General features: G+C 41.3%; 1 protein-coding gene across 1 annotated transcript in view; it reads left to right on the top strand.

The window, feature by feature from the left end:
- Window positions 1-27,481, top strand: part of LOC138600738 (pyruvate carboxylase, mitochondrial-like) — a 354,400-nt gene that overhangs the window by 22,072 nt on the left and 304,847 nt on the right. The window contains exons 6-9 of the mRNA XM_069672230.1: window positions 279-424; window positions 6,810-6,927; window positions 9,709-9,776; window positions 15,050-15,133. Of these exons, the coding sequence (XP_069528331.1) occupies window positions 279-424; window positions 6,810-6,927; window positions 9,709-9,776; window positions 15,050-15,133 (416 nt within the window). The remainder of the gene's footprint in view (window positions 1-278; window positions 425-6,809; window positions 6,928-9,708; window positions 9,777-15,049; window positions 15,134-27,481) is intronic.

Genomic DNA, 27,481 nt, shown 5'->3' with positions numbered 1-27,481 from the left:
CCTCAACTTGTTCCATCTGTCACTGCAAGAAACTGTGAAATCCTAAGTGCTATCTAAGAGCAGCACCATCCTCCTATTTTGCACCAACAAGTAGCTCTTGACCTTGAGAGACTCAAATGCAGTTTGATGCAAGAAGTGTCTGGCAGCCTTCTCTCACATTATATATGATTTATAAATTAATAGAGTTCTGGTGTCTGGCTATAAAGTCCAGTGTTCTGAATCTCTTAGTCATTTTCACCGATGCATCCTTTGGCTTATCTTAACCCACCCTTGTCCAGGTGTACCTGTGGTCCCTGGAACCGATGCTCCCATCTCCTGCCTGCAGGAGGCGCAGGTGTTCGCCCAAACATACGGCTTCCCCATTATCTTCAAAGCAGCCTACGGAGGAGGTGGTCGCGGCATGAGGGTGGTCAGAGAGTATGAGGTGAGCCCGTACACGAACACTTCTGTGAGAGGTGTAATTTAACAGCTTGCTCAAACAACATAAATCTTGTCCAGCAAAGAGAAAACAAACTCAATACAATGGCTGCCCAGCCTCATGACAAATTCTTGTTTTCATATTCAATTATTTTCTGTTTGTGTTGAATGAAGGTGAAAATTCTTGGAAATTACAACCTGGTCATTTATCTCCCCAGCCGCCAATCACCCCGTGTGTTTTGGTGTGTGTGCTCTGAAATTGCCTCTGTCACCCAGCAAAGCGTGACTGATTACAGAGTGTTGGAGGCTTGTTCTCCTGCATCAGCAGAGAACATTACAAAAATAATGACTCACAATGTTGAAGCTGTCCAGGGCCCACTTTTCAAATACGCATCTCAATATAAAGAATCCAACATCGGTGTCATGTTTCTGCAAGGAGCGTTTAAACTTAACTTACAAAATAAACAGCTCTATGTAAACATATCTGATTTAATAGGAGGGTGTGAGAAAAATAATTTACTTAGTATTAAGTCTTTAATTACTTAAAAACTTACTATGCATTATGTGTCCTTGGTGGAGTTACATTCCATCTTCCCCCTCTCTACCATGTAAGGGTCATAACAACCAAGCAGCAGTGGTGGGTTGTCACAGCATAGACGGCAGAACATTTCGAAGGAGATCAGACTATGCAGATCATGCTTCTCTATGTTTATTTGACACCGATTGCATAATTCCCCCACCGCCCCCACCGTCATTTTGCCTTTTTTTGTGCATATAAAAATATGAATGTACAAGGAGATACATATATTAAAAACTGTGATGCAGACTTGCAGCACTGAGAGGGGGAAAGCACAGGCAGGGAGGGAGGGAGGGAAGGGGTGATCGCGAACTTCAGTGATGACGTGATACACAACTTAGTTTGATCATGAAGCCTGATGATCCTCTGCAGCTCTGTGTGAAATACATGAATTACACAGCAGACTGGAGTCTCTTAACAGTGACAGCCAGACAGAAAGATCCGTGTGATTAACACAGATCCATGTTTTTTTAAACATCTGTGTCCTCCCTGCGCTGCGTTATAATAAACTATGATGAACTGATCGCAGGTTACAGCTCCCGCTCGTGTCATTAACAGCATGTGGAGACGGACTTTATACTTTATAGTAGCTGTGCACGGAAATATGGACAGATCGCGACCTTATTGAGCATGAGAAACATTCAGATCTGTGTTATATCTGCTCATCTCCTAACATCTGTGGTTAAAAGAAAAAAAAAAAAGATGATTGAATGATGAATGATTGAAGCCTCGAAGCATTTGGGTCAGCCCTAAAGTGCTCGACTGGTATTGGGCATCATCAATGCCTTTTTTTTCTTTTTTTATGTCCAGTGTAATCGTTTATAAACTGCTGGGAAAATGTCCCCACCGTGGCATCCCTAGTTAGCAGGTGCTGGAATCTAGTGAAAAATTGTGTTTTGCTGTTTAAGATGCTAATAAGCATCCGCACACTTAAATCTGTGCAAAAATCGTACTTAATCTGCACGCTTTCGGTCAGAGGCATCACTTGATTAGCCTTAATGCAGAACACAATCAGTTGAGCTTGTGTTGCTAAGCATCAGGGGGATTGTAGTCCTAAGTATAATAGAGATACAATAGAGATATATGCAACATATATCTCTGTTGTTGCATGTTCAATCTTGTTTATTTTATGAACTTTGTATATTCGATATATTTAGTGTTTCTTGACTGTCTCTATAGACACTGTCTTTAACTTGTAGTCCATTATACTTAGGAGTACAATCCCCCTGATGCTTAGCCACACAAGCTCAACTGATTGACACAAGTGTTCTGCATTAAGGCTAATCAAGTGATGTTCTCTTTACCTTGTACACTGCTGCATTCACTTGTTACCTGAGCATGCCTTGAAGAAGGTCTCTGACTGAAAGCTTGCAAATTAAGTAAGATTTTTGCACAGATTTGAGCGTGCGGATGCTATTTTCATTAAATGTACTACTACCAGCACATCAATCAAGTTTGATACCAGGTGAGCAGTGTTTTTTTCTTATATTAATTTAGACAAAATTACTCTCTTCTTAGTCTCAAGTTTCATTTGCTATACGTCCTTACCCACTTATAGAAACTAAAACAAGCATTACGATATTTGTTTTGGTCATAAAATGTCTGATTAAAGTCTCCTAAATTAATAAGTTATGTGACTCAGTGACCTGTCAATGCCTTTGTGACCCAGCATCTTTAGATTACATGTTTGCTCTGCATTTTCACCAGCAACTAATTCAAACAAGGACAACAACAATTAAGGCAAATAAGGCTTTATTGCTGCATTATGAAATTATGAACCCTGGAGGCTACCTTATACATAATGTATTTTCATGATTTTCACATTTTCATAATTTACTTGGCGTGATGATAATTTGCAAATACCATGCTTTGTTTGTTTGTCTGTAAGCATCATGATTAAATAACATACAATATAACAAAACAGATAAAAACAAATAAGTCCAGTGAAAATATAATTAAAAGGTAAAATATGTTAGCACAAAAATCCAACAGCTGCTTGTAAGTGGTGTGTTGGGAGTTGCTTGAAAAAAAAATCAGAACGGTTGTAGATTTTTAACCTCGGAGAAAAACACTCCTTAGCTCAGCTGATTTATTGGAAACTGAGGCAGGCAGGGCCCATAATACCATTTCCCTCGCCTGGTTCAATGATAGGGTAATTATTATTATTTTTTTCTGTTTTAGTTACAAAATGATGTATATTATTAATAGTCAAATAAAAGCTATCGAATTTCTGAAGGTGTCCCCAGGATATACATATATGACAAGGGTTTTAATGTCCTTTAGTAAATAATTTTATTCAAAATATGTGTCTCAAAGGGAAAAATAGGCCTGGAGAGATTAAGATTGGAATGTTGTCATCCTTGTTCATTTCAGCGAAGGCCTGGAGGCAGCTTTGCCTCATGTGCAAGCAGTAGCCGGGGCACTGCAGAGGGTGTGTACATGCCTTCACATGGGCAACAAAAACACACACAGCTCTCCCCCGTTTCCAGCCCTCAAGTTTGACCATGTCAAAGTTTTTCAGCAGGCAGCTGGTTGTTGTCCAATCAGATTGAAGAGGGCAGAGATCAGTGGTGAATCAGAGCTGCACAGAGCATCACTACCTCCTCCTCCTTCGTTGCTGGTAGCATTTACTGCTCTTTATATCTGGCTTTTTAAGAAAATAAAAGATGTTTGTCACAATCAGTAAAGTTATGTAAATCAATACCGTAGCTTTTTCATACCCAAAACATCACATTTGATTAAAATAGTTTATTGGTTGGGTTTAGATACTGCTTACTTCCTCCAGTGAAAGTGCTAATTAACATGCATCTGTTGTTAATTTCCTTTTCACTGTTCTATAATTGGGTGGATGGCCTTCCTGGCTGACTGTACTCACTAAACCCTTGACCCAGATAATCACAGCCCATTATAACTGACTATGTCCAAGTCAGCCACTATTTTCTATAGTCTGTTGAACTGTAGTCGCTGAGTCTCAGAAGTCAGAACTCCATTGGAAAGTATGACCTTTTCTGAGTTGTATCCCAGTCTAATTAATTAGTTGTTGACCTTTCTAGTTATTCAGCTGAGTCACAGGGGCCTCAGCAACTCCAGCTGATATGATGTGAGGAAATTATAAAGAGGTTTCTCTGTTCCTTCGGGACCCCTAGCAACAATACGTAGGTTTACTCCATACAGCTCGTGGGTCATTTGCATGCTGAAGTAAGCGTGTGAGTTTCGATATTCTAAACATATTGTTGGATGAGATACGTATGTTTACTGATAAGCAGAGCAGAATTAAAGTGCCAGATTTCCTCTCAGACTTTGACGTGACGTGCTTTCCCAAAGAACAAGAGAAAAGGAGAGCAGCACGTATCAAAGCTCTAGTGGCCAAAGCTGACAGACGGACTGAACTGATGTGGAAGGAGTACAAATGGAATTGTGCTAACTTTGAGTCTTTCAAAAGTCTTTTCTGTCATTTACAAAAGCGGAGGTTTGACAATGTGGCTGGGTGACTTTAAATTCCTTCTTTTCAGTAACTTCTTGTGTTTTCCCCTCACAGCCCATTTCATTATGATGGATTTATTTCTCCGTCAGCTGTAGTAGCCACATTTTTCTGAATAATAGATGCATATGTAGGAAGTATGATTTCGTATTAAAGGAGGGGTATTATGCTAATTTCAAGCTTCATATTTCACTCAGTGAAACCTGTTTAGCATAATTAACATGCTCTGTGCAGGCCCTAATACAGCCTGAAATGACTCAGTCAGCTCTGCCCCTTTAAGAAACCCCGCCCCTACAAGCCCACTTTCTTCTGATTGGCCAGCTCTCTGAAGCCTGCTGAGGCTGCACTTAGTGACGAAAGTGCAGCGTGTAGAAAAAACTGTGTGCAACCTGCTGTTCATAGCATACCTGCTCTCTTTAAGAGAGGTTTATTTTGCAGTGATTTATCAGGTTTTGGAGATAAATTGGTGATTGAAACAATTTGTGATGTAGGCTGTAAGTAATGTGAAAACTTATTATTAAATCATCTGCAAGGTATTCTTCTGATTTACCATTTTGTCTTTAAAATGACAATTGAGTATTACATTACCAAAAATAATAGCAAAGCTTAAATATTAAGAAGCTCGATCCAGCAATATTTGATGCTTCTGCTTGGAATTGACTCAAACTGCTAATTAGTTATTGAAATAAACATATATTTTGTTATTTTTGACAGATTTTTGTTTAAAGCTCCTGGGAGGAGTTTTTCGCTAGTCATGAAACATAATTCTGATTACTCCATATGAGCTACAAAAGCAAACCAGACCATCAGCGACAAGATTGATTATTTCTATATAGTTATTTTTAATGCCTGAAACTGCTGGCGGGGGATAGGTGTCAGACGAAGCGATTAACTGCACGCTGCCTTTGACTGTTAAAGAAAGCAGGATGAGATTTTTTGTTAAAAAGAACCACTTAAGCATGTAAGGACAAGCAGCAAAGAGATAAGAGGTACGGCTTTGTCCACAGGGGGCGCCAAAATCAACACAATCCAAAAGTTCCTCACAGGAGCTTTAAGCTCTATTTTTAAATGTAGTCCTTTAAAGGTACAATAAGTAGGATTTTTCCTTGCATTTTGTCCACAACACATTCAAACTGGGTCCCTCCTCCTCGGCTCTTTGTCACCAGAAGCTCCCTCTCACTCTCTCGTACGAGAACACACCCACCCCGCTGAGCTAACACCGATAGCATCACGGTTACCGTTGCGATAACATGCTAACCGCTGGTTAGCTTGTCCTTCCGGGTATGAGGCACCTACCTGTCCAACAGAAAAAAGGCCGACTCTGCATCGCTCTTTCGCCATGTCCGCTGGTCTGAATGGGGCCCAGTTGCTAATTTGAACCACTCCCACACTCGCCTGTACGCTATGATTGGCTCAGGGAACCACCACAGCGCCCCTCCTGAAAACGTCCCGTGCAAAGCAAAACAACAGAATAGATGCAGAGGGAAGGATCTCACAAGGGTCTGCACACACACTCACCAACACACATGTATAGAGGCCCATAAGTGATGATTTATATTATATTGTATTTGTAAAAGTCTCTATTTTATTTTTCTAGGAAAATCCTACTTATTTTACCTTTTAAATGATACCAATAAACTTTGTCGAGAACGTGTGTTACTAAGTTTGTGATGTACTTTCTGTGCAACCTGACAACACAAAGCTGAATGTATAACCTGATGGCACTACATCTCGCATCTCCCTGTTGGTATCCATCCTGTCTCATCAGATGTCGGACTTCAGTGCACTTTTCTGATAAGCAGCTGTGACAAAAACACGCTATGCTGCTACCGCCCCGAGCACCTTGTTGTTTTGGCATCGAGACCATCTTTTCTCAGGCTACAAGATGACAGTTGAGGATGATCTTGAGTATCCTCTCTTGAGGCACAGCGAAGGAGGCATCAGTCTTTCCCCAAAAGAGCCCCACTTGATAGGCTGGCGGGACGTCACAAGCTGACAAACACAGATTGAGCGGTGACCTTCGGCATGCTCTGCCGTGACCTCCCGCAGCTTGGTCCCAGAGATGTTGTGAATAATCCTGCTCTCTAAGGGCATGTAAGCATCAAGAAACAGGGAGGACAAATATGAAGATATGTGGACGATATCGATGACAGGGAAGGGAAATAAAGGCTTAAAACAGGAAATACAAGTTTCTCATAATTAAAAGAACTGACCAGAGTTTAGAGGACTTTGAAATATAGTGTGTACACCATCAAAACTCAATGCTGTAGCTCTTACTTCTTGAATAGGCACACTAACTCTCACACTTATGGATTTTTCTCGTCTGCTTGTCAGGAACTTGAGGAGAATTACCAGCGCGCCTACTCTGAAGCCCTGACGGCTTTTGGGAACGGAGCCCTGTTTGTTGAGAAGTTTATTGAAAAGCCCAGACACATCGAAGTGCAGATCCTCGGTAAGTGCACTCCTGGACTTCCTCTTTGTTGGCTGTTAACTACATGTCGGATTTTGTTTATGTGAATTGATCAAAGTTCATTTAGAGAGCTTACAAGTCTTTGGGAGTGATGGAGGCATGAACAATGAGAGTGGAGGGCATTCATTGGCCTGCAGAGGATTCTCCAGCCATTATTTCTTATTACTTTGAATGTAGCTTTACTACCACTCAATATAACAGTGAGTGAAAAGTGAAGGTGAAATTCAACACTGACACAGGATAGTTGTCTTCACTCCGAGAACATATTGTACAGTTGATATAAATGTGTTTATGTGCGTTAATGTTCAGGAGTATTTCTGTAAGTGCTTTTATCGAGCATATCTCTGTCTGTGCTTGTGTGTGTACATGTGTGCATGTTTACCATTTAACTTAGTGTAGTTCTCTGTGTGTGGTCACTGTGATTAATGACTGTCTTTAAGCCATGCTTTGTGAAAGTTTTGAATTACCTGTTAAAAGCCATGTCTTTGCCAGCCCTCTGTTTTCCTCCCTCCTCCTCTTCCCTGCCTCCTTGCTTCACTTCCAATTGAATGTTCTCCAGTTCCTCCCCTTTCATCTTCTACCTCTTTCTTTGTTCTCTTCCTTTTCTCTCTCCTTCCCTTCACATTCTCCAACCGTCTGATTTTTTTTTTTTTGTGTGTGCCTCTGCGTTTTCTTTCATCTTTCCTTCCTTCGTGGCTCCTTTTCAGGCCTTTAAACGAGTCTCATCATATTGTATGAGATTGGTTTAATAAATTCTTGGTCGCAATCCGTCTTGGATTGTAAGCTATAATTTTTGAGGCATGTCGGATTGTGTAAATCATGTGTGGTCAAATGTAGCAATATGCTATAAAGAGACGAAGAAATAGCCAGCAGAGACATGTCATCAAGTGGAATCATCTATTTATCCAGCTCTCTTATTTAAAAATGGAGCACATAACAGTTGTTGACCCTTGAGCTGGCAGTGTTTTTGATTTAAAGTGATAATCTCGAAGATTTTCATTTAAATAAATGTCTGTTAAGTCACTATCCATATCTATTACCGAATGGATAACACAATGGTGTTTGAGCCTATGGCCCACTGATGAAAGTCTTTGCATTTGCACACTAGTGACGTATTCCATCACCCAGCAGTGGTTTTCCGTAGTAGTATATTTTTAACCGGAATTCTGAGCAGCTAACGTTAGCGGTTGGTCTTACCTGTAAATGTCTCTTCAAATTAGATGTAGCGTCCTTGAGTACTGGCAGCATTCTCACAGCTGGAAGGCATAACTTTCACTGTTTTGCGATGTTGCTCCCTTTTCCACCCAGTGAAAGCATTTCTTTCACCATAGAGCCATAGCAGCCATAGACTGTTGATGGCAACTTTAAGGAGTGGTATTGTGAGACTTGTGTGTCTTAAAGTGTGGTAACATGTGAGCGCAGGTGCGTGGTATCATCAGAGACGGTCAGACAGACGGTTTAGAAATGAGAGGCCAGATGTTATAGAGCATCTCTGTTATTATAATGCCGTAGTTTGGTTGGTCTGTCAGAGAGGGTAGGCGGAGCTAAGCGGCGGCTTTTCCGCTCTCTGCAAGTGTTGCGAGTAAACAGTAATCTACTATGGCTGAACAAATAAAGAAAAGATGGATGACTACAGATACAACATAAAAATCAGTGAAAATCCAAAGAAAAAAGAAATTTGACGCTCAGATGAAGGCAAACAGTCTAAAAAGGAAAGCGACCGTCAGCGAGGAAAATCAAGAGTTACAACCGAAGCCAACCGTGGACGTCACACATGCACCACTGTCTGGATAGCTGGGATGTGTGCTCCCGCAATTACCATTTATCACCATAGGTGCCGCCAAAGAGAACGAAACGAGATCTTCGAGATTTCCACTTTAAGTAAAAAATGGGATTCGTGTGCGAAGAGCTACGACAGGCTAGCTGGCTATTTTGCAAGCATGTTTAGAGCAAGGTGATTGCATCTAATAATAGATTCCATAGCCATACAGGAGCTTAACAACAATTAAACAGCAACCAATTTTATAATAAATAGTTTTACATACAGTTTAAAATTCTTTGAAGCTTGCAACTTCATATGTAGATCTTTGTTTTTCGACTTTTGAAGACATACCTTGAATATGTCATAGTTAACAAACTTATTGACAGATGAATCAATAATGTAAATGTGTTGCAGCCCACTATTTTTCTTGGCTGCCTTGGCTGTGTCCTTTCTCATACGATCTTTAGATGGTAACAGTTCTCTATGATTGTAAGAAGACAGCAGATGCCATTTGGAAGCTTTTGCTTCCAAAAGACATTTAAGTAGGTTGTTAAGCGTATCCTTTAATGTGGCAAGCATTTTGTTTTACAGTGCAGCTAGAAAGAATACTATCAAAAAGAAGCCGACCAAAGCCTCGGTCTGTCATGTGACCATTGCCCCCCTTGACACTCTGCCATCTGTCTAAGCAATGGTCAACACAATGTCTGTGTTGACCAGTGCATTATGGGTAATTTCATTCTGTCCACAGAGTAATTGTTAGAAAAGTTGGGGTTGAAGCAGAAGTTTCCTTGTGAGAATTTGCTCCGTGATCTAAAAAATTTGATTCCAGCTGGTTTTCAAAGCTCTCAATCAGTTCCTGAAAGTCAATTTGGACCAAGTAACTTTTATTTAACTCCTTGAATTGAATTCAGCCACTCCTTTTCTTATCAACCCTGATAATCTCCTATTTTTTCTTTGCCCATCTGACATTATCTCACCTGACTCACTTTCTCTCTCCCCAGGCGATAAGTATGGAAATGTCATCCACCTCTACGAGAGAGACTGCTCCATTCAGCGCAGGCACCAAAAGGTGAAGTCCTCGTTTTAAAATTCATCTTACCCGAGTTAATGTTTGAATTTGTTTAAGATCATCTTCCAGGCACTTCCCCAGGATTACGTAGATAAGCATGAAGTGGATGGTGGGCAGGCGTGAAACAAGGGTCATGAGCAGGAATCCCACCTGTAAGAATGCAGTCTCCTGAATATTGAGAAGATAGTAGTGTTTTATTTCCCTTTTTATTTAGGCTAATGAAGCACCACATTGACAGACATTAGGGATGCACGATATTATCTGCACGTTATCGGTATCTGCAGATAATGGCTTGAAAATGACGTATCGGCATCGGCAGATATGTCATTTTTCTGCCGATATATTCCACCGATAAAACAACGCTTTAATTCTGCCTTAATGCTCGATGATTTCCTAAAAAAGCTTGTCTTAATGCTACGACATTTACTTTGCATGAGTGTGCGCGTGAACGTCAAAGTTGGCCAAAGTGGTACCGAAAAAGTGCTTCTAGTGTTAACTACCTAACAGCTTGTATTTATCCGGACTTAACAACATCAAACACACTAAAAATACACTCGTGGCCACAGCCAACGCTAACAGAGTGTAACATAAACATCAGTGCAAAACAAACTAACATATTCATGGATGCACACACGATACAAAGAGTCCATCGGCAATCACTGATGTCTCCGTAGTAGGTGCAGAAAACAAGTCCGGGCACGTCTCCCTCACTGCCGATTCGGGGAGATGCTGCATTCAGGTGGTCAGACACGTGACCTTTTGGACTACGCCTCCTCTATCAAGCGTGAAAAAGGGTGCTGCGGTATGGATGTGTTTGGCCACTACAATAAGAGTAGGCATGATATCAATTCCACTACAGAGGAGACTTGATGATCTTTGCAATGGGGTGGAAAAAAATTGCCTAATATATCGGTATCGCAATCGGCAAAAAGGCTTAGAACATATCGGATATCAGCAAATCCAATATCATCGAAATCCTAACAAATCTGATGTTATAGTCCTGATTAAAGCAATGATTATCATGGCACTGGGTATCATAGATGTCCTGTGGCAGCAGAGGGTAAGAGGATTATATAGCAATAAAAATTAGCCCCTGCTGATGCCGTGTGAATGGAAGTCTTGGCAACAACTGCAGCAGCTACATAATTCTCTGCTAAATCAATTTGTAAAAACAAAAAAACAACTGTTCTTTAAGCGCACATAGCTTTGAATTGATTCTCGTTCATTAGCCAGGGCAAATTTTCCCTCATTGTCAGGTCTGCTACTTAAAAGAAATGAGGTATTATAGAGTCACCTGATTGTCAAAATAACAAAAATGAGTGAACGCTGCATAAGCGAGAAAATGGAAATTGCCATTTAATCGTGACTCTTTATAACAATGGATTCATTAGAGGAAGCTGATTAACACGTGTAATATTTCATTATGTATTGTAACCTCGGAGCACTTTCAGTCATGTGTTTTCATCACTTTCTCTTTAATGAAATTATAAATGATAATCATATTAGCGGTTCTGTTCATGCCACAGCGGCTGTTCTTTGATTCAAAGAGACTTAATCTGCCTTTGCCCTTAATCTAAGATCTTTCTGAATCTCAGAAACAAGAATAGTCACTTGTTGAAATAGATTAGGGATGGTGGAGCGCAGATAAGATATTTTTAGCACTTCTGTGTCTTGGAAATGCTTTTCATACTTGGAGAGTGTATTTTTTTTTTGAGGGGGGATGATTTGATAGAAATTTCAATCAAGTTCTTGTGGTTTTTATTTATTTGAATCCGACATGTTGCTTTTGAACTTGATTCAATTATTCCTTTTGGATGTGTCGACCTGTTGGACACAGTGGACTGAAACGGATCAGCCTCCAACATATCCAACCGCAACCACCCAGCAGCTGTTGCAAGATCAAATCAAAGAGTGAATGTGACTACAAATGATTCCCTCCATCTGTTTTGCTGGAGCTTAAGTGACACTTACTGTATCAAAGGGATGGCTACTACAGGAAAAATGAGAACAAATGTTGGTAGATACTCAGTATTACTGGGACTCTGAGTTTGTGGTGTATTTTAAAAGAATCACTTGTGAATTGGGAGTGCTATTGGTTCTTGATGAGTCTTCAAAGCTGCACTAACTAAGGCTTTAATATAACAGTGGGTCCAGTGATCATGCACATTAAACGCTTCATACATTTAGTGGCGGCAGTCCGCCACCACAGAATTATTGCCACCGCTGCTTCAGATTTCTATAAAGTGTCCTGAAGTGCCAATTAAGCGTCTCCGTGGGGATTTCCGCTTCAAATGAATGGTCGTTCGCCCTCTCTCCTGGTTGAGGAAGAGCACTGAAACAGTGACAAGAGTCACGGGACGTCAATCACACGTGAAGTCGTGGCAACCAAATAAACAACAATGGGAACAGTTTACTCCTCACACAGTGTTCGAAAGGTAAAAGAGGGTCCGCTCCGCATCGCTCACGTCGGACGCTCTCTGTCCAACCAGAATCATGTGCAGTTCTATTACGCAATGTAAACAATCCTCGTGCCTACATCAGCTGTGCGCCCAGTATCAAACGTTCAGCTCCTTGGCGATGTCCCTCCAGCCAGCTCCCATGATATTGTAGTAAAATGAGGAGATATTGTCAATCTAACTCATTACTTTCCTCCTGTAAATTAATTGATTGTCACTGTTTATGAAGCTTTTAAAAGGTGCAGATGTCATTTGGTGGCCTAACGATTGATCGTTTTGATCGCTATGTCATTAATATTGTGCACACGCAGCTCATGTGCTGTGAGAACTGAATTGCGATAGAAAATTATTTTCTTTTGTAACTTAATTAAACAGACTGCTGATCAGGCAGTCAACAAAGCAGACAGAGAGACAGACAGAAAGAGGGGGCGGGGCCAGCAGCTGTGCAGAAGTGCAGGTGTGTTGGGGGGGACTGAAGCAAAGCAAAGTGATCACATTAAAGTAGATTGTGAATTAAAACTTAATAAGGTGAAGAATAGTGCAATTAAAGAGTGGAACTAAGAGAGCCATGTAGAAAGAGGGTAAACCAAACTGAGTTTAGTAACTATATTATATCTAACGACACTACAGTGGCTTCTGGAGTATTTTTTTGTACATTTTCTTGTATTTCCGCATCATAACTGACAACCGGATGTGACGCAACATAATAATCACCAGTTTAACATTAATAAGTATGGATCTCAATGCCAGTCTTGTCAATAAAGATGAAGAAATTGTTCATTCATATGCATTATGACAGACCACAGGCTTATAATTATGAGCCTGTTAGATGTCAAAGAGACCAGGAACAGGCCAGGATGAGGAGAAGTAACGGCCACAGGAGAGACATTTAGTTGTAGTGCAACGAGAACCAGTGGAGAACTGGGCAGGTGTTGTCAAGTTTATCACATACAAAGGCTATAACAAATCATGAGTAGGAGCAAGTGGGAGCATTAATACATACCCATTACAGTTACTAATGGGCAAGTGTCAGCTTGTATCAGTTGTATTTCGTATTGCAGAACTGTTACGTTAAATCCGTACTCCGTTTTACGGTGCCACAGCGCTGTGTGTGAGAGAGAGAGGGAGAGAGAGCGGTTATAGTTTCCTCATACTTTGTTTGACAGGTGCTTGCAGATAGATAGAACTTTAATGTCATATTAGTGCACGAGTACAGTACAAGGAAATTGGATGGCTGTCCTTAACGATGCAGATAAATGTCCTGTCTCTTCACTGGCACAAAACGCTCCCAGGCACCAAAGCTAGCTCCGTTTCTCGTCCTGTCAGGGAAACGGTGGGCTTGATGTCCTGTCAAGCTAGAATTAACCAGCAAGAAGAACTGTTTAAATGCAGTGTTAGACTACTGAAATAATAACCACACAATGCGATACGTCCGCTCAGACTCACTATCACCTACTGCAGTGGTTCTCAAACTTTTTCTGTCAAGCCCCCCCTTGGAGAAAAAAAAATGTCCAGGCCCCCTCTCGAGCCCCCCCCCCCCCAAAAAATATCACAAATGGGTGAAGTGAAACTTTTATTGAAAGAAAGTCAAGATCGTGACTGTTCTTTTCACTTTTCTCCGAGTAATTTGCTGTGCAAAAAAACCCAACTATTTCAATTGCTTCATCAGACTTTTTCAAATAGAAATATAATAAAATGTGCAATAACTTTTTCAGAACAATAACAATAAAGTTCAATCAGTGCTTAAAAAAAACAGTGTTTCCGCTACATACATTTTGCTGTGGCGGCCCTGAAACAGTGACAGGAGTCACAAGACATCAATCGCACGTGAAGTCGTGGCAACCAAATTAACAACAGCGGAACCAGTTTACTCCTCACAGTGTTCTAACGGGTAAAAGAGGGTCCGACATCGGACGCTCTGTCCGCACACAATCAGTTCTGGTACGCAATCTTATCCAAACAATCATATTGTGTATCTCCATACGTCCCTACTGTAAATGCATTGATTGTCGCTGTTTATAAAGCTTATAAAAAGGTGCACATGTCATTTGGTAACAATCGATCGCTCGTTTTGATCGCTACATCATTAATAACGTTCCTTGTGCACACGCAGCTCACGTGCTGTTTTGAATTGCGAGAGAAAATATTTAACTTTTGTAACTTAATTAAACAGAGGGCGGATGAGGGTAGTCAACAAAGCAGACAGAGAGACAGACAGATAGAGGGGGGCGGGGCAAGCAGCTGTGCAGAGAGCAGAGGTACAGGTGTGTTGGGGGAGTGAAGCATAGCAAAGTGATCAGATTAAAGTAGATTGGGAATTAAAACTTAATACAGTGAAGAAAAGAGAACAATTAGAGTGTGGAAGTCTACATGTGATGTGCTTCTCACAGAAATCATTGAGATATGCGAGGGCAACGTGTTTGTGTACTGTGCCACACGAAAATGAGTCCGGGTTGTCCGACGTCAAAACATAGTTCCGCCTGCTACATTTTCCAAACGTTGGCGCCCCCCCCCGTCATTCCACCAGGGCCCCACAGTTTGAGAATCACTGACCTACTGCGACACGTTGAGCTAAAGCATATCGCAGCTTTTTTACTCTAAATGTATGCCCTTATGTCTTGTAAATAATATGAAATCAAGGATTGACCTTCCCCACTGCCGTTTTGAGTATTAATGTAGTAAAAACTTAAGAATCAGGGTTTGTATGTGTGGATCATTTGGTTCGTTTGTCGTTTCCTGGCATCAGTTTGTTTCATTTTCCCTTGGACAGCGTTGTGGTCACTGTGGCGTTATCAGTAAAATCCTGTTGTTTTGCAGGTTGTGGAGATCGCGCCGGCTTTCCAACTGGACCCTCATCTTAGAGACCGACTTCACACTGACGCTGTCACCCTCGCCAAACAGGTATGTTTGTTTGTTCTGTGTTTGGGCTGATACCAATCAGCCTCAAAGCTTTTATGGATTCTCTGGAGCCTAAGGTTCAGCTTGACAAGACTTTCTGAATGGATGGAAAACACATTTGATAACACACTACCCCTTTATATGTCTTTAAGCATATAAAATTAGTACATGTATTAAGATATCGTGACTAGACAGTGATCTTAGAAGCTTGGAGGCACTACTTTTTCTTTACGTCAAGGCAGGTGTGAGCATACTAAACGTGCAGAGAGTTTTGACCACTTGTTAATAAAGTTGGCAGAGAGGAGAAAACACTCACTCTGAAAAAGCTCTGCTGGCAGGGACTCTGAAGCATCGGGTCGTATTTAGGAAGTCAGAGCAAATTCCCAATGCTGTTCATTTTTCTGTCTATAATTGAAACAACTGGATTCTCCCCAGGAATGTTAATGCCCCGTCTACCTGCTATGCAAATGAGGGGGACATTAGCGCAATGCCAAACAGTGAAAATGAAAATGCAATTTGAAAATGGGTGGAAAAAGATGTCAACAGAGCAGATAGCAAATGCAATCCTGGAAATGAGTGTTTAACAAATTTCGAGTGCATTTCTTGAGAATAATTTTCTGATTGCCACAAATTGAATCGTGCACTCTAAATAATGCAAAAAAAAGTCCCTGCAAACCGAACACCTTGTACAGAGTCATTCATATCACAGCTGTCTGGCTTTAGTGTTGCTGAAAAGTTGGCTCAACTATGACAGCATCGCTTAAAAGTCAAGCCTCATCTCTCAGAGGAGATTTCAAGTAATGGCCTTTTCAGGTAATGGCCCAGTTGAGGAATGGATGGAAGTGAAAGCGGAGAGAGAGGTGGATGGAGACAAGGATGGTGATTTGCTAAAGAAATGACCTTGATGATGCTGATAGAGAAAAGGTTGTATAGAGGAGAGAGATAGAAACTTTAAATGACGTTTTCATGATGTGACCTTGCTACATAAGTGATTTTTTTTTTCCTGCAGTAATCAAATCACAACTCGGGCCGTCTTGTCCGCATAAAGCCTCCCTGTGTGTGTCTGAGAGCAGTAACGGTCTTGTCCATGACTTTTCTGTTTATTATCATTTGAAACGACCAAGTGATGTCTTCTTCTTAAACGACAGTGTGGATGACCGGTACCAACAAGAGTACGACGTGCATGCGGGCTCATGCGCAAACCTGTTTACTATTCTTGAGAGGACCTCGACTGACTCGGTACAAGGACACGTTTCAGCTCCATCACACAGGCACCAGTGCGACGTGCTGTCTGTGTGAGAGCTCTTACCGTTGTTGTTGCTGCAGCAGGGAGATTTTCTCCTGTTTCCAAACCTTGAACTGAAGATTAACTGAATCATTTCAGTGTCAAGCTCTATTTGCATTCAAATTTGAGTGTTTACCTTACTTGACATGCGTACAAACTAGGCATACTCACTACTTGACACATGCATTATTTTTGTTAAATTGACAGGTTGTAGATTTAAAGGGGTTTATGTGCAGGCTCTTGCAGTGACTTCCTTAAAGCTCATCTTGCTACATTGAAACGTTAGACTTAAGAGATGTATCTGTTCATCCAGCTCTCATCAACAAAGTAGAATGGTATAATATATACTGTAAAACTCGGATTATAAGACGCACTTTTAATAATTTTTTTTTTCATCTAAAAAGTGGACTGTGTCTTATATACCTGTGCGACCAATATACCAGTATTAAATTTAGAGAGGTATTTTATTGTGTTACAGTATTTTACCCAGACGATGGCGCTATATCTAACTAAAGTTGTCGGTTGTTAAGTGGTGACGTCCCATCTCTGCATTAAACTGTTTCCACGTCCAAGCCGCTACAACTTCTCATTTCCAATACGCCGCAGTGCTGTTTTGTGTTTTCCTCGCTGTTTTAAATGAGGGAAACTAACTTGATTGTTGCCAACACTTCCTCACGGACATGCACCGTCATGACCGCCATTGCAGCCGCCACCCTCACAAGTATCAGTGTTACTAGGGATGCATGATATTATCGGCACGTTATCAGCATCTGCAGATTATGGCTTGAAAATGACGCATTGGCAGATTGGCATTTTTCTGCCAATATTTTCTGCCAATATTTTGCCGCCGATTAAAGAACGCTTCAGTTGTGATTCCCTAAAATAAAAAAGGAAACATTTTGAAAAGCACTATATTATGTTATTTCTGCATCTGCCAGTGGGCCACTTCAATGAGAGTCGTGTGATATCAATTCCATTACAGGGGAGACTTGATGTTCTCTGCAATTAGGCGGAAAAAAAAACCGTGCCTAATATATCGGTATCGGCAAAAAGAGTTGGAAATTATCGTCATATCGCCAAAAAAATCCCTAAACGTTAGTATAGGCTGCCAGCTACCGCTAGCTGCAGCACTGGTAGCTAGCAGGATTGCACACTGAGATGGCGAAAACAGATGGTAGGCTGTAATTTGTGTTTACATGGCATACCCCCAAAAACAGATTGCGTCCTATATTCCGCTGCGACTTATATTCCGGATTTTACATTTTTAATAGTGGTTTATTAAAGGGTGTAGTGCAGTCTTATAGTCAAAAGTGATCAAATATAGGATTTAAGAAATTACTTTTGGCCTTTATTTATACACCTGTCTGTTAACACTTACATTAAGATATGTGCAACAAACAGTGTGATGAATAGAAAGAATAAACAAGTTACATGTAACTTAAAACTCATGCTGTAATTCAAAAACAGATCAGCTGTGGCGCTGCATGAGACCCCACAAACATAGCACCACATTTTAAATGAGACGTCACACACACACAGCTGCAGGATCAAACCTGCAGCATTTGCACATCATCACCAGGGGTCTCACTTTCATTGCTTCATCTTCCATTTTTCTTGTCTACACACCCCCCCAGCCTCCTGCCGTTGCATTTCCCTGCTAGTGTTGTGATTGTATTTCACATTGTGCACGTCCCCGCAGTGAAGGCTTCCTCCTCAGAGCTGAGCCGTGCTCTCTCTGCAGGTATTGAAACCTGCTCCCTGAGCAACACTGAGGCTGAACTTTGCTGCTTAGTTTGGTATTATAAAGGTGTGTGTGCGTGTGTCTGTCACAGCCTCTGTGTGTGTGCGAGGTGACATTTATTTTTAATGTGTTCTGCGGTCCTCACAGAATACAAAATGATGGAGATGGGACATTTGTGCAGCACATGTGTGCTGCCGTAAAACAGCAGTTATTGTCTGTACACAAACACACATTAACGGATACAGAGGTTGTCTCAGGTGGCCAGTTATAAACACTTTACTATTCTTGTGGAGACATTCAGACTCTCACTCTTACATTGCTGCACGCTGCTGCACTCAGAGGAGGGCGTTTGTACACCTTTATGCAACCAGTCAAATTTGAAGTGTAATTAGAGCCTTTCATTTCAATCCACAGCTCACTGAAATCTAATAGCACAATGTTCCAGACGTTAAACTGTTATTGTCTCACACATGCGAGTCAGACACTCCTGTTTTGGTTGCACTTACGCTTCATAACACCACCCAAAAAGTCTCCCTTTCTTATTCAACACACTTAGTATACACAAGTTTTTCTATTTATTCAGAATCCCTCACACACACTCACACACAAACAATCGGAGCATGTACACACATTCTCCTCCTCCTCACGCACACACCTGCTATTTCTCGGCTCTTATCTGGTCATAATGGCGGCTCTATAGTGCCAGCGCTCCGTCGCCCTTCATCTTGCCGCCTGCGCGTATCGCCCATCTTCCATTATCAGCAGCCTCCATCTGAGTCTTTCAGAAACCGTGCAGTCTTTGAACTCACCGCAGGCCATACCATTTCCTGATAGAATGTCCTAGAGAACAAAGTTGCCTGGCAACACTGACGGCTGCAGGAAGTTACTTCAGCTCCGGGTAAAAAGGGTTTGGGCTCCGAGTGGATATCAAGCCAGAGCTCACAAAAGAATCAGAGCTGCTGTCAAATGGGCCGCTCTGCTTTTATGTGCTTTCTGCTGCTCAAACAGCTGATTTTGTTTCCTTGTTTGTAAATGTTCTGTTTCTCTCTTCAGCCCTCTGATGTCTGGCTGCCATGTCTTTGCTGTGCTGTCTTTGTTTTTTCAGAGGAAGAACTACGGCTTTCACCAACACATGCAATATCTCAGCCAGCTCTGATTACTTCATTAATGATGCATTTCACTATAGCAGTGTGGCGTTTTCATAATCACAGTGAAAGGCCTGCTGATTGAACGTTTCAGTGCTGGCTCATTCATCCATGTTTCATGTGATTGTTTTTTGATACATCTTTCAAATCTGTCTTGTCTTGTTGTGCAGCAGTTGTATTGGGTATTTTTGCATCTTCAGTGGGTTGAGAAGGATTCAAATCTCTAATCTGGAGTAGACTCATCGGCTTTGTCTTGCTTGATGAGCAATAGTTTTCATGACAAGAAGTGAATACCTGCATTTTTTGACATAATTCCCGGTCTCTAAACAAACAAGTTAAACACGCTGTTCATGAGGCATGCAACATTTGTCCACACATAGGCTGTGGTTAACCCACTGAGCACATACTGCACCGTTCTATGATAGACTAAGTTCACAGACATAATATAACATGCTAGACAAGCTCCTGCCTTGCAGCAGCAGTTTGAATGTGTCTTTGGTTGTCGTAGTTAAAGCAGCTGTTGAAAACAGGAAGAGAATACGTAGCTGTCCTCGTGAATGCCTCTTTGTTGTTTTTCATTACGAGCTAAAAATATACTTTGTTTTGTCTGTGAAGTGTTGTTTGTGCAGACATGTCATGAAGGATACTAACGCTCAGTCGCCTTTTAAACGCTGCTCGTTGTTACGCTAAAACATGAAGAGAGCAAGTCACTCGTTAAACCGAAACACCGGTCCCCCGCAACGGCTCGTCATGGGTTGTTTCGAGGTATTTCAGGTTAAGGGCAAGTGATGAGCAGGAAAAAATAATATGCAAAGAGTGCATGAAACCAGTGTCTGCGCTGCAAAGCAACACAACTCACTTGTTCAACCACCTGTAAACAGCATAAAGTGCAGCATGATGAGTGTATGAAGGCCAGGAGGAATAACATTGCTGTAGATGCACCAAATTCAGGTAAAGGACCTGATTTTAAGATTTAGTTTGATGCAAAATTTGTATATGAGCCCTAATGTAGCACAAAATGGAACTGAGTCTTGCCTTGTTTATTTAAATGTGACAATACATAAAAAGATGTTCTCCCTAAAATTAATAAACAATCGTGATTAATAACCGTGATCTCAGTATTGATCAAAATAATCGTGATTTTCATTTTAGCCAAAATCCGGCAGTCCTGCTTTAGACTGAAGATTGGATTGAGGTTGCATTGAAGTTGCACTGACTTCCTGGACATGCATCAAGCGTGTTTTGTCGCTAACTGGCTGTGGGGCAACTTTACACTCCCCATTTCTTTTCACCAGACTGCTTGATGACCAAAAAGCCATGCCAGCACAAAAAGTCACGTGGCCAAAACCCTCAGCTTCTGACGGTGTTCCCACAAGCTGTGGACTCTCTTCTTTTTATAATCTTTTAGTCAACCTTGTATACTGTCTTCTTTTGAAGTTTGTTCAATCCCTCTATATATTTTAACCATCTGCTTCTGTATTGGTTAAACAATGGAAAGCCTCGGGGACATTGTTTTTCTCGGTCCTTCCTGTTATCAACAAGTGAAATCAACAACATCATACAAAGGCATTAAATGATCCTCTGACCAATGACAGCAATACTTCTATCCTACCACGCCGCCAAACATTGTTCATGTTCTTGATTAGTTCTACTAACAAAAAGTCAAGGGAATAGATTTACATCCACCCCGGCAGGGTGGGGTTTGGCCGGCTAGTTCCTTTTGTTTGATTAAAATGTAAATTTGGGTCAGTAAGATCATTTGTTTGTTTATTCGCTATAGTATTATTGTGAGAGATACTGTGTAATGGCTGCAGAATGTGAACCCAATGTTCATATTCATATTTTGTAGTGCATCTTTTCTGCTTCTTCTCACTTTTTAATAATATACTTGTTTTTCCGTTCTGTGCTGCAGTGTTTACCCCACACTCTGGACTTTATCACACTTTTCCAGTGAATCTCGGAGCTGTCTTATTTTGCAGTTTGGCACCAACTTCCTGCTCTCCTTTCAAGCCTCTATATCATTAGTGGGAATTGGCAGAGATAGCTGCTGTGAGGGAGGATAAGCAAGAGGAAAAAAACGTGAGGCTGTGGTCCAAAACGATTACGCTTTTTCAGCTGGTTCTTTAAATGTCAGCTAATACTACAGTTTGAACCTGCTTAAAGCCACAGGGCAGCGTTGTGTTAAAATGAAAGTAGCACTTAACAGTCTTTGGAATTCTTGTCTGCTACATGAGAGACGTACCTCTGACTTGTTGTAGTAAGTCCACCTCGGATCTCTTTGGGCAACAAAACTATCAGTCTAATTAGCTCAACTTGAAATCACCTTATAACACGCAGGAGCCAGAGCTACTGTCAGATACTTTGCGCAGCTATAATTGCAGATTAAAGTACTTGTGTGGGTGAGGAGTGTAGACAATTGGGACTTTGTTTCACTATAAACTTTATATGACGCAACCGCATCCACTTGTTTTTTTAGTGGTTTTTTTGGGGGGTGGGGGAGGGAGAGTTAAACTTTTTTTGGCAGAAATAACCAGAAAACATTGAAGTCAGGCCAGAAAACTCTTCTCCCTTTTATTGCTCTCATGAAGCGAGCGGAGTGGAAGAGGGCAGAAAATTCTAATTTGCCGCTGTGTTTTAAGTGGGAGATGGAGAGAGAACAATATGACACAAAGATGTGAAATCTGTGAGCGAGATGATTTGAAGGGAAGCATCATTTGTGGCTGAGAGTCTGAGAGAACAGGAGGGAAATAATTTGTTGTTTGTGTTCAGTTTTGTGCCTAGCTGCTTGTTTTCCCACTTCCCCCCTGAGAGAGCTGCTCCTCAAAAGCATACGTCGGCAATTCATCAGCACTCTCAGCAAAACAACCGTGTATATGTCTGTGTGCGAGGAGGACGGCCGAGTGCTCAACATGTGCTTCTATGAAAACACTGTCTAACTAGAGCGGTCTGCTGTTGTTGGTGATATAACTACAGGATTATTGTGTTTAAGAAAAAATACCTTAAAGGAAAGCTTCACTGTTATTTTATGGGGCTCTTATAAAGCACAAGATTAACATAAACATACTTTTCCTCTTCCCTACACTGTCTGTGGCTCATATCCAAACCAATGTATTCTTGTCTTGGGTGTATATTTTTAAAAATGAAACACAAACGTATTGTTTTACTTCCTTCATACAGCCTTCAGCAAACGGGAGGCAAACTACCAATTGGTAAGAAAGGAACTAAGTTAGTAGACCTTTAAGGCAGACAGGTTTGAATGTGAGTGACTGACAAACAATGAGCAGCCATACACACAAACATAATACCAGATACATGAATAGCAAGTAAAACCAGTCAAACTTTGTCTAAATTGACCAAAGTCATAAATATATCAAACAGAACATCCACAGCCAGATGTGGCCGCCTCCTAGTTATTTAACATCACCTTTTAAAAGAATCAAATTGACCCTTTGCTAAGCCCCTCCCTTGAACAGCCACTGTCCAATCCTACGTTAGCAACCGTAACTAGGCGCGGGAGGCCTGTCAAGCTTTCAGAACAAGGAGAAATGCTGACAACTGATATCCTCAAAGTGTAGAGGGGGGTGTCATATTTTTCGCTTTTCTGAAGCCAAAAACTCAAGAGGAGAGACGTCGACATGGATTATAAATTGCTAAGTACCCAGCAGTCTGGCCTTCGCTACCACCACTGATGATATGGGCACAGCCTTTATTTTACCACCCCTTGGTTTGTGCCATTGTTGTGGCAAACAAAAGTTTTGTTGGGCTGTCCTGTTGTGCCTTTAGGAGATCCAGTGTTTGGATGAAGCCCACGATATGCGAGCAATATCCTGACGTGCTTCAAACTAAATCAAAGAGTGGGATCATTTAATTTTGATCAGATAATGAAAGTTATAGGGAGTCATAACTAAACATAAAGCTTAAAATTTAGCTTAAAATGAAAACAATATATTAACTTAGCCTGCTGCGCAGGAACATTGTTGCTCCTGTATGACTGTCCTTAACCTGACTTGTGAAGACGCAGGGTGCCTGACGCTTCCGAGCTTTTGCATCAATTTTGATGTCCTCTTCATTCTCAACACTCCGCTGACAAATTATATTCTGGATGTAGCTTTCAAATGCATGTAGTCATCCTTTCCGTCTACTTCTCTCTGATATTTGGGATTTATTTTTTCCACCACTGCTGGGTGATGGAAAATGTCTCGCTAACTGGGCGCTACTTGTGATTTTTATCCACGAAAGTCACCACAGATGCCCAGTCTGTAACACTGCAAAGGCTTTCATCAGTGGGCCATAAAAAATAAATAAATTAAAACACACGATTGACCCTGAATGAGGTAAAACAATGGTGATTGAGCCTATGACTCACTGATGAAAGCCTTTGCATTTGCAGTATTACAGACTGGGTGTTTGGTGCGACTTTCATGGAAAAAATCACAAGCGGTGCCGAGTTAGTGACGCATTCTCCATCACCCAGCAGTGGCTTCCACGTTTACTCAAAGTGGTCAGAGGAGCCATAAAAAGTAAAAAGTTTCAGTCCGGCTCGGTGAACGAGTAGGTCTTCCAAATGAGGAGGATCAGTCTCCTTGCTAACAGAGTTACATGTTTTGTAATTTTCAGTTTAGTTCCAGATAGGTTCATTTCTCCTACGATGCCCAAAATAGCTATCATGAGAGTTTACATTTGTCACAGGTAGAGTCGACATCTGGGAACATCCTGGAGAGCTCGACTTTTGAACTATGAAGGCGATGAAGCTCCTTAAATTGAACGAGGGCGTGTCTGGCACAGATTAACAACTAATTTAATAGTATTTGAATTCACCTTAAAGCAACAGGTGTCAATGTGGATTTACCTCCTCTTGTTTATTCTTTCCATTTGTGTAACTGTGTCCATATAACCCCTTGGGAAATGGAAATTAAAATGTCGTGATAATGCTTACAAAGAGCGTAATAGACATACAAGCACAAGTGCAGATTTACAGTGTTTGTATCTACATGTCTGTCTTCTGCAGAGTTTCAGTGACAAGTGTGTAACTGTCTCAGCCTGACATTACCTTTAATACAAAAATCATGGCGTTTGCAGTGGGTTTGATTGCTGAAGAATGCGTGTGTGCGTGACATTACATGCTTCTTTCGAGTGTGTATCTGTCCTTGCTACAATCTTATGTGTTTCAGGCCTGTTGCTCCGTGTCTCTAAGCTCTGTTTGTGTGTACACACATGTCCGTCAATCCACACAGGCTGTTAAAAGTGGAATTAGTTCTGCTGTCAATCACCGTGGTGACGGTGAGTGAAGAGATGACATGCTCCCGCTCAGACAAGTCATGTCATCGACAGAGCGAGAGAGAGAGGGACACACACACACACACACACACACACACACACACACTTACAGGAGGGTGGGGCTCATAAAGTCAGATTGACACTTGGTCCCTTGAGGTGGTCGATGTACTGTAAACATTATTGCTACTTACAGACCCAGACAGTGTGTGTCTCTTTCTGTTTGGTCTTGACTTCAAAACAGCGAGCACTTTACACCCTGAAAGCATATTCAAATATTCCAGCAGGAGAAGCAGCATTTGGAAATCGGGCACATGTAAAATGCTCTTCTTTTCCCCTTTGAGCTTGAGCATCAGCCACTTTCTTTTCTCTAATTTACTTATTCATGTTCTGTCTTGTGTTTTTTATCTTCCTTCATTTGTCACTGTTCCCTCTTTTTCCTCTGTCGCTTTGTACTGCACGGTGTTCCTATTTGTTTTCATTGGGTTTTTTTTGCTGTTATTTGTATATTTCATCTGCACTCTCTTAATTACGATAATTATTATTAATATTAAGGTCAACACTGCCTGAGTAGATTTCCATCGCCCAGCAGTGGTTGGTCTGCCACAGAGGTTAGGTGGAGCTAAGCGGCTGCTTTTCCGGTCTCTGCAAGTGTTGTGAGTAAACAGAAATCTTCTATGGCTGAACAAAAAAAAAAAAAAAAGATTGAAGACTACAGATACAACTTCAAAAATAAGTGAAAATCCAAATAAAAAGAAACAACGCTCAAATGAAGGCAAACAGCCTAAAAAGAAAAGCGAGAAATCAAGAGTTACAACCTTAACAAAGAGAGCCAACCGTGGACGTCACACATGCAACACTGTCTGGATATCTAAGAAGCGTGCTCCTGCAGCTACCTTATCGTCCTAGGTGCCGCCAAAGAGAACGAAACTGAGATCTTCGAGAATGTTTACAGAGGGTTCGTGTCTGAGCTGCAAGCAGTTTAACCGAAAAGTGATGTTTTATTCTCTGATTGATCTGTAAAGCTTTTAGCGGCCTGAAGACGTATGAGTTATTAAAAAAAATTGAAACAAGTAGCAATTCCCGGAATTAATCCTGAAAAGTGCTTTCATTTTTATTCAGTATTGGAAATTGTCAAATGATGTTGAATCCTCACTGCAGTGCTTGAAAGTCACAAAGTGCAGCCTCAGCAGCTTTCGGAACAGTGGCCAATCAGAAGAAAGAGGGCTTGTAGGGGCGGGGTTTCTTGAAGAGACAGAGCTGACAGTCATTTCAGGCAGAGGCTGTATGAGGGCCTGCACAAAGCACCAGTGTGAGGAAAATGTTTAACTTTTTATTAACTAACTTATGCTAAGCTACTCCACAAGTATCACAGAGTGGAAGCTTGACATTAGCATAATACCCCCCCTTTTAAATGAATTGGGTCAGGTGAGCGGTGTCAGTGTTTAGCCCCGTTATTTACCATAAAATCCGGAATATAAGATGCAGTCTGTTTTTGGGGGTGGGTACATCCCTGAGGGAAAACGGTTTTCTAAAGCTATTTATGAAGTTATAAGTTATTCCAACACGATTTCAATTTATTTACATTTGAAATACATTCAAAACACACACAAATTATAGCCTACCATCTGTTTTCGCCATGTCGAGTTTGTAATCCTGCTAGGTACTGGTGTGGTAGCTGAGCTCAGCTTACGGTGACGTTGATTGTTGTGAGGGTGGCGGCTGCACTGACTATCATGTTGGTGCATGTTCGTGACGAAGCTTTAACTAGATTCTGGCGCCATCGTCTGGGTAAAATACTGTAACGCAATAAAATACCCCTCTCTGCATTTTATACTGCCACATTAGTCGCACCGGTATATTAGGGCGCAGCCCACTTTTTAGATGAAAAAGATGTATTTAAAGTGCGTCTTATACACCAAATTTACGATACATTTTGCTCCTCTTTGTTGCTGTAATGCAGTTTTTCCGTCTGTCATGAAAGTGGCCGTAAACATCCAGTGAGTCACTCAGTTTCTCAGAGAGCCTTAGAAATACAATGTCGCCGCATTGCCCACACTGTTTGACTGACAAGTGAGTGGAAGGAAGCACAATGCAAAAACACAACAGCATCAACAAAACAAACCAAGTATAAGGCAGTATATAAGATAACTGTAACTACAACTATACAACAAATACATGAGTTATATTCAAGCATAATATGACAAACAATAGCTTTACATCCCTCCAGTCTTTCCCGCATGTTGTCTCTGTGCACTCAGCCATATTGTCTGCAGAGAGCAAAGACAGATTGTGCTGTGCTGTGTGTAATGTAGGATGCATGAAGCAGTGCAGGAGTCTTAGATGTCGGGGTGACATTGGCACTTGTGATCCGTTGGGTGCTATTTTGAGCAGCTGTGGCTTGTGTCCTCATGCCTGCAGAATCCTCATGCCTGTGTGTACCGCATTTATTGTAAGTTCGAGCCCGGGAGAAAGTGTGGTATAAAAATGGACAGTGCTTTTCTGTGTGTGTGTGTGTATGTGAATTGAAAATGAGCATATTAGGCTTTATGTGAATAGAATCCCTGAGACAGGAGAGGCAGTCAAGTGAGACTGTGTAGAAGGGAGGCAAGATGGAGGGAGTTTGGAGGGTGAAAAAGCACAAAGGAATGACAAATGGATGGAGGGAGGAGAACAAAGGGAAAGAAAAAGGAGGAAGACAAACCTGCTGTTAATATGATGTGGATACTTTCGGAGACCGAGTTTACAGAAACCAAGCGAGCTGGTCAGAGGATGCAGGGACTGAGACAAAAGAAAGTGAGGGAAAGACAAAAGAGGGAAGGTATTGATTCTTTCCGCCAGCTGGGGGGAAACTCAAGCCAACTGTGCTCTCTGAAACGAGAGCCAAGGGAAAGGTGGAAGGATGG

Source organism: Semicossyphus pulcher, unplaced genomic scaffold, assembly GCF_022749685.1.
Source record: "Semicossyphus pulcher isolate SPU_LCO1_2020_fin unplaced genomic scaffold, fSemPul1.0.p SCAF_21, whole genome shotgun sequence".
In the NCBI taxonomy this organism is placed as follows: domain Eukaryota; kingdom Metazoa; phylum Chordata; class Actinopteri; order Labriformes; family Labridae; genus Semicossyphus; species Semicossyphus pulcher.
The sequence above is the reverse complement of the archived record's forward strand: the minus strand, read 5'-3'. Positions and strand labels throughout refer to the sequence as shown.